The sequence below is a fragment of the Desmodus rotundus genome, chromosome 7, assembly GCF_022682495.2.
Source record: "Desmodus rotundus isolate HL8 chromosome 7, HLdesRot8A.1, whole genome shotgun sequence".
Taxonomy (NCBI): Eukaryota; Metazoa; Chordata; class Mammalia; order Chiroptera; family Phyllostomidae; genus Desmodus; species Desmodus rotundus.
The window spans coordinates 30,168,984-30,176,535 of NC_071393.1; the positions used below are offsets into that span (position 1 = coordinate 30,168,984).

General features: G+C 43.8%; 1 protein-coding gene across 1 annotated transcript; it reads right to left on the reverse strand.

The window, feature by feature from the left end:
* Nucleotides 1-6,356: 6,356 nt before the first annotated feature.
* On the reverse strand, nucleotides 6,357-7,301 carry LOC112301713 (olfactory receptor 6M1). The gene has a single exon (XM_024557191.2). It carries the CDS (start codon nucleotides 7,299-7,301, stop codon nucleotides 6,357-6,359), a length of 945 nt encoding a protein of 314 aa, XP_024412959.2.
* Nucleotides 7,302-7,552: the final 251 nt, after the last annotated feature.

Here is a 7,552-nt window from a genome sequence, read left to right on the forward strand (position 1 = left end):
CCCAAATCAGAACTATTAATTTCTTTATTTTTAGAATGTATTATTCACAGTCTTTTATCCTATGTCATGCTCTCTCGAATTAAAACATGACTCACATAGCGGGAGAGATCCTGTCTTGCTTACCTTTGTGTCCTCAGCACCTCCTGTGAAGTTTCGCCCAGGGCCCCAAAGAGAGAGCTGATATTTATTCAGTGATTCACTGATGAAGGTGCTTTCAACTTTATCTTCTGGTAACAACAGTATAGAAATTATTATGAAATTCACTTTGTAGACAATGAGAGTGAGGTGCAGGGAGACTGAGGAACTGGTTTGTGGTCCTCCTGGGAGTGTCAGAATGAAGATACAAGGAATGGAGATACAAAGTCTGTGCTGTATTGACTCAGTAAATGTGCCCGCCCACCGTGTCTTTTATCAAAAAGCTGACTGAGGAAGGAGATCTGAGGAAGAACGACCATGATATACACAACGGGAACCAAGCCATATAACCAAACAAAAGCTTTTTCCCCCCCAGACACAGAAAAGCCACAGGGAAGATGTGGGCCCCAATTGACTTCAGTGACTGCTGAAGGCCAGCAGATCTGGGCTTTGGTTTAACTGTTGGGCTCCCTGTGGTCAGAAAGTCGTCCTGCTTCACTGTCCACTGACCCAGGGCTCGCAGAAGGCAGAGCCCTTCGTCAGCCGTCTCCAGTCCTCCAGCAAAGCGCCTCTCCACACACGGGGGCAAACTCAGGGTTTTGTAACTAATTCAATCACTTGATGTCAACAAATTAACAGCTATAATTAAGTAGCTATGATAAGAATGATAACCATAATATTAATAATACTCCGTGTTACATGCTTTAAAAAAAATCAGGTATCAAGTACGTATAAAAACAAACTCCTGACAGTACTTAACCAAGGCTCTCCTTGAGCAGGAGCGATGGTGCACAAGTCCTAGGGAGAGCGCGCCTGGCTCTCACTGAACCCTTGGCGCTCAAACATTTGCTTGCTTCGGGCTCATCTGGAAAGCTTGTTAACACACAGACAACTGGGCTTCTTTTCCTCTGGAGTTTCAGATACAGTTGCCCTGGGGTGGTGCCTGGGAATTTTCATTTTTGACATGTTCTTATGTGCTGCTGGTTTGGGAACCAGATTTTGAGAATTAGTGTACTAAGCAAGTAATTTTTAAGCAAATCATTTGGTTTGTTTCTATTTCAGATGTTTCTTTTAAAAATACATAAATTAGCCCTGGTTGGGGGGCTCAGTTGGTTGGAGCGTCATCCTGCACACCAAAAGGGTGCAGGTTCAATTCCTGGTCAGGGCACACAGCTAGGTTGTGGGTTTGATCCCTGGTCAGGGAACGTACAGGAGGCAACTGATGGATATGTCTCTCTCATACTGATGTTTCTCTCTCTCTCTCATCTGTGTTTCTCTCTCTTCTCCCCACTTCCTCTCTCTCTAAAATCAATAAACATATCCTTGGGTGAGGATTAAAAAATATATATAAATTAGTCTTTAACTTCAAACTTGTTATGAAAAGAATTCATCCAAAGAGATCAAAATAACATTATGGATTAATCATGTATGGTTTTACTTAAGAATAAATTTTCTTACATGTAATCAATATTTATTCTTTATACGTGGCTGTGTTTAACAGTCAGTTCCTTAGCAACATGGGATTGGTGTGGCCTTGTAGCTACTTGGTTTTCAGGTCAAGTACTGCGTGCTGATGATCTTGGTTCCCCATCCTGGTGCTGGCACTGGCCTGGCAATCTGGAAGGGGAGGTTCTCAGACGATTCTGACTCAGTGGCTGGTGGCTGCAGTTCAAGAGCTTGCTTCCCTCACTCTCGCCACAGCTTGGGGGCTTGGTTCTACCTCAGTGTAACCGTCTCCCAGATATCCACAGGGCTTACACTCTCATCTCCTTCCAATCTTTACTCAAAGGTAAAGAGAAGGCTTTCTTCACTGCCTTACTTAAAATCAAACCCCCTTACACCCTATTTCCCTTCCTGCTTTATTTTTCTCTATAACATTTGTCACTGTGTAACTTTTCATACAATTTCTCTCTAAATTTTACTTATTGCACATCTCCCCACTATAATTTAAACCCACTGGAGGTACAGATTTTGTCTCTTCTGTTCAGTAGTACATTGTAGGCACTCAAGCAATATTGGGGAAATAGATGAATAAATGATTAATTTCTATTGACCTGTATACATTACATATTATATTACTTGATGATGGACTTAGTTCATTTGCTCTACTACACAGACATTGTTAAAATTATATTTATACTTTTCTTTGATCTTTTTTTACCTGAAGTTAGGTCATGAGTCCTCCCCCCCAAATTTGACTGTGTTAGCCATGTTTACCTATAATTTTCTAAATTGTGATGAATCACTCTGTACTCCAATTGTAAAACATTTTCAGACAAAAGAGTCAAAACCACCTTACCCTCAGCATTCATATAGAGATCTGCAGGGAGATGGTCCTTGGCAGGGTCCTGTAGATCTCTTAACGTGGGGAGGAGGGTATGCGTGTGTTTCCATTCCTACAGGTCCTGTCTGGCTACCAGCCAAAAGAATAAAGCCTTATCATTAGCAGAATAGACACCAAGCTCCACTACCTGGAGGCGAGAACCGATCAACTTCCAGACCAGACGGCCCAGCTGACCCTGAACAACCAGAAGGAACAAGGACACCCACAGCATAACTCTCAGGTCTGGGTCCATCAATGGAGGAGGAGGATGGGGCCTACCCCAATGACAGGAGCTGAGGCTCAGGTGCCCGCTGTGGAGGGCAACAACCCCTCGATGCCCCATAATGTTCCCTTTAGATGTGTCCCCACCACATGGGGGGACGTCAAGGCTCTTAATGCTCAAGCAAAGGTCTTATCAAACAAAAAGTGTTCCAGACCCTCCACAATAGTCTGCAATGGCCAAACCCTAAAAACTGGCTCAATGGACTGAATTTACGAGTTTGGGTCATGGCGGCCATTGGGTGCCTCCTTGTCTTAATCCTTATTTGTGTTTAACATGTATATGGAAGTTGTTTGCTCAAGATTGCATTCGGGAACAGCAAATAGTAGGTTTCACAGGCTTAACAACTACAATTGCGCTCACAAACAAAAAAGGGGAGATTGATGTTGGGAACTGCCCAGCCTGGTCTCAGATACTATAATCCCCTGTGGCGAAGGCAAAAGACCGTGGTACCATAAACCATTTAGGAGACAAAGCTTATCTTCCTGGTAGGGGCATTGCCTTTGCCCCCTTTCACTTTGCCCTACCTAGTCCCGGGCAGATGACTGGTTAGCCAATGATGGGTAAGATTCCTCAGAGGAGGGACGACCTAAGACAGGCATGGTCGTGAAGGGGCCCTCAGGGAAGGGCTTGGGGGGATATAGAAAAAGGGGGTGATGGACCCTTGCCCCTCGGCTTTGACATAGCCTGAGTCCTCAAGGACTCAGAGTTCTGTCTGCAAGGAGGCTCCTAATCTCTTGGCTATCTTACTTCCCCTCCCTGACTAAAGCCTGAAACAATGCTGGAGGTGGGTGTGGCCCTGTGCTGGAAAGGGCAGGTTCCCCAGGGAGATCAGGCCTAAGAAAGAATGCATAAAATCCTGTGAAACCTCCTTTGCTAATACCCTCAATTTAAATGATAAGGGTCCAAGCCTGAAATGAACTTGTTTCCCCAAAGTTTTATAGCCCTTTAGCCATCTGGCCCTGACTCTAAATAAGCCCTCATAGTTCTTTGAATGTTATCTATTGTTTGATCATTACTGCCTGACAATGAATGTTGGCCTTAATCTGAGAATGGGGGTCTTTGGAGCCACTGGTGGCTTACTGATTATAATAATGTTCTGTGTACTTTGATGCATTTGCAAATTATTTCCTCAGGGTTGTGTGAGAGACCAGCAAGTAGCAAGCTTTGTGGGATCCATAGCAGTCCTAACTAAAAACCAGGGAGGAAATAAGGAGACCGTTCTGCGTGGCGTGGGCCCAGCTCCCACTCAGAAAGGCCAGTGGGGAGTGAGGTCCAGCACACAGGACCCACATCCATGGATAGGTTCTCCCATGGGGAATCAGGCCTGCATTGTACCTAAGCCGCTTTGCAACTTGCTTTTTGCTAAAACTCCCTCACCCTGAATTGAGGCAGCAAATGTTTACTGCATATCTTTAAAATAACTTCCTAAAATCTATGCTAAACCTTCCAAGGATGAGTGTAACCAGCTTAACCACTTTTCTCTTTACATTTACAAATATCCTTCCTCTTTTATGTAAGTAGCAACGCCCTCTCCTTTGTTTTCTGGAACCACCTACAGCGAACCTGTGCATAGTAAATGAGGATCATCCTCAATGTAATGTGCCCAGAAAAGCAATAAAAGCCTGTCCAGGCAAGGGTCGAGGCACTCTCTTGAGAGAGTGGCCTTGCTGTCCCTTTTCCTCCACAGGGCTTGGTAGTCGGTGTGAATTTGTCCATTGCAGCCACAACAGACGGATCCACTGAGGGCTGGCATCCGCATCAGTCAGGTGCCAAGCCTCTTCTTAAGATTCACTTTGGGCCATGCATCAAAGGGGATTGTGACAATTTTCACCTCGCTGTTACCTGATATGGTTTCACACCTGGATTCATCCATCTCTGTTTATCAGTCAGTGATAAAAACTTCTGCCACCAACTCTCCTGCCAATGTTCTTGATGTCCTCACCTTGGGCCATATCAGGTAAAGCCCATCCTATCGGTCATTCCTGCTGTCCTGTGACCCCAGCCTGTCTTCACTACTCTACTCCTCCAATCAATATTTAAAAAAAGCAAACATACCTCTTGTTAGAAAAATACCAGTTTTTAATCCATGGGTTTTTGGGGTTTTTTTCATATTGCAATGCTGCTTTTATTCTTAGCCAACCTTCTTGAAAGTGTCCCTTATATTTATATGCTTCATGTCTTTATATGTATACACTATTCTACCTTCATTATTTTGGCTTTTACCCCCCAAATTAGTCATTCATGACCTGCTGCTACCAAATGCAACAAATACTTTTACTCCTTTTTTTTTTTTTTTTATCCTCACCCTAGGACATGCTTATTGATTTTAGAGAGAGAGGAAGGGAGGGAAAGAGGGAGAGAAGCATCAATGTGAGAGAGAAGCACCAATTGGTTGCCTCTCGTATGCATCTTGACTGTGAACTTTTGGTTTACAGGAGGCCGCTCCAACCAGCTGAGCCACACCAGCCAGGGTGATACTTTTACTTCTTCATTATGTTACTTGAAACGTTTCCCCCTTTGTCTTTCACCTCATTTCCTGACACCACACTCTCCTGGTTTTTCTTTCCTTTGGTTACCCATCCTTGTTCTAATTTGTGGGTTGTCTCCTTCTGTTATCCTCCTGGTGATCTCAGCCACTTCTATGACTGTAATTATCATTAATATATTTTATGATTCATTAAACTATGTTTCTAGCTATGTCTCTTTTCTAAGCTTCAAATAATGATTCAGCTGACAACTTATAATTGAATGTTCCACAGGAACTTCTAATTCAATAAAGTCTGCCACTAACCTGCCCTTCTGTTCCTTTCTCATTGCGTATTTGAACCACTCACTCAGGTTTATAGCTGGAGGCTTGATGTCACCTTTAGACTTACTTCTGCAACCCTTCCTCCACACATCATATTTCCTCGATCTGGCTAATTGGTGTGAAATTGATTCTCTTGAAATACTCAAGAGTGCCTAACAAAAAGTTAAAATACTTTTTATCCTCACGTGAGGATATGTTCATTGATTTTAAAGAGAAAGAAGGTGGGGAGAGCGAGATAGCAAAGGAGAGAGACAGAGAAAGAGAAACATCGATGTGACAGAGAAACATTGATCAGTTGCCTCTCATCTGTGCCCTGACTGGGTATGGAACCTGCAAACGAGGTATGTGCCCTGATTGGGAATCAAATCTGCAAACTTTCTGGTGTACAGGATAACATTCCAACCACCTGAGTCACCTGGCCAGGGCAGAAAATTCTTTAATTTTACATGTCTCTTTACAAATAACAATCCTTTGCTATTATTTCATTTAGAGATGGAGACATTGAGGCTCAGATAAATTGTGATATGGTCTAACTCACCTGGAAAATAAACTGATTTAGCCAAGACTAGATTTGTAGGTCTCTGAATTTCCACTAGGTAAATTTTCATGTTTTTATGGTTTGGATATACAAGATAGTTTGTGGATTACATTTTTTCTAGACATAGGCAGAATTTTCTTTCAGTTTGGTATGGTCATGGCTTGTCCTGTTGACACAGTCTTGGGTTTCTAATGTATCAGCATGACACTATATTCATGCAGAATAAGTGTTGAACATAGGAATGTTATGCGATATGGTGTGCTAAATGCTAATGTGTTTTCCTTAGTATCAAGAACATGATTCTATCCATTGCCTCTCTCAACACTTCTTTCACCTTGTCATTTCTCAAGCTATAAATGAAAGGATTCAGAAGAGGGGTCACTATTGTAATGAGGACAGCAGCTACCTTGTCAAACTCCAGTGAATAGTTCTGTTTGGGTCTCACATATACAAAGATGTTGCTCCCATAGGCAATGGAGACAACAGTGACATGAGAAGCGCAGGTATAAAAAGCTTTTTGACGACCTTGGGCTGAGGGGATGCGCAGGATGGTAGAAATGATGTAGGTGTAGGACCCAGTAGTGAAGGCCAGGGAGCTCAGGATGACAAGGGCAGATAGGAGGAAGTCTGTCTTCTCAATGAGGTGCGTATCTATACAGGCCACTTGCAGGAGAGGGGCAATGTCACAGAAAAAATGATGAATTTCTTTGTGACAATAAGGTAGCCTTGTCACAACGATGGTTGGTGCCAGCACTGACAGAAAGGCCCCCACCCAGCAGCCCAGAACCAGCAGGAGGCAGGCCCTGCTGTTCATGATGATGGGGTAGCGCAGGGGGTTGCAGATGGCCACATAGCGGTCAAAGGACATCACTGCCAGCAAGATAAACTCCACTGTCCCCAGGAAAAAATAGAAGTATGTCTGGGTGATGCAGCCAGCAAAAGATATGGTTTTCTTCTCTCCTAGGAGGCAGGCTAGCAGCTTTGGGGTAATGACAGTGGTGTATAAAATATCCAGACAGGACAGATTGCTGAGGAAGAAGTACATTGGGGTTTGCAGGCGATTATCCGTCCATATTAGGGAAATGATGACAATGTTGCCTGTTGCAGTTAATGTGTAAGTGAACAAGAGAACCGCGAAGAGGAAGGCCCGAAGCTCCGGCAGCACTGGGAAGAACGTCAGGGTGAACTCAGCCACCGTGCTCCAGTTCCCCATGGCTGGTGCTGCACAGTGGGTGTGGGCAGGGCCTCCCTTCAGGAACAAGACAAGGAAAGTCGGCCTCGAAGGTGGTTTAGTAAATGTCTGTTGGGCATGGATTGTGGAGGGTGCCTTTTACTGGGAATGACTCCTGGGATATAGTTGTTGATCTGGAAGTTGTTTCTGTGCAACCTCAGGAAAGTCCAAGTGCCACTGCCACATGACTCGTTCTGTAAAATGAAAGGATAAGATCGAATTTAAAAACAACC

Bases quoted from the DNA above. Each gene is read 5' to 3' on its own strand.
- LOC112301713 (XM_024557191.2), bottom strand. From the start codon at position 7,301: ATGGGGAACTGGAGCACGGTGGCTGAGTTCACCCTGACGTTCTTCCCA.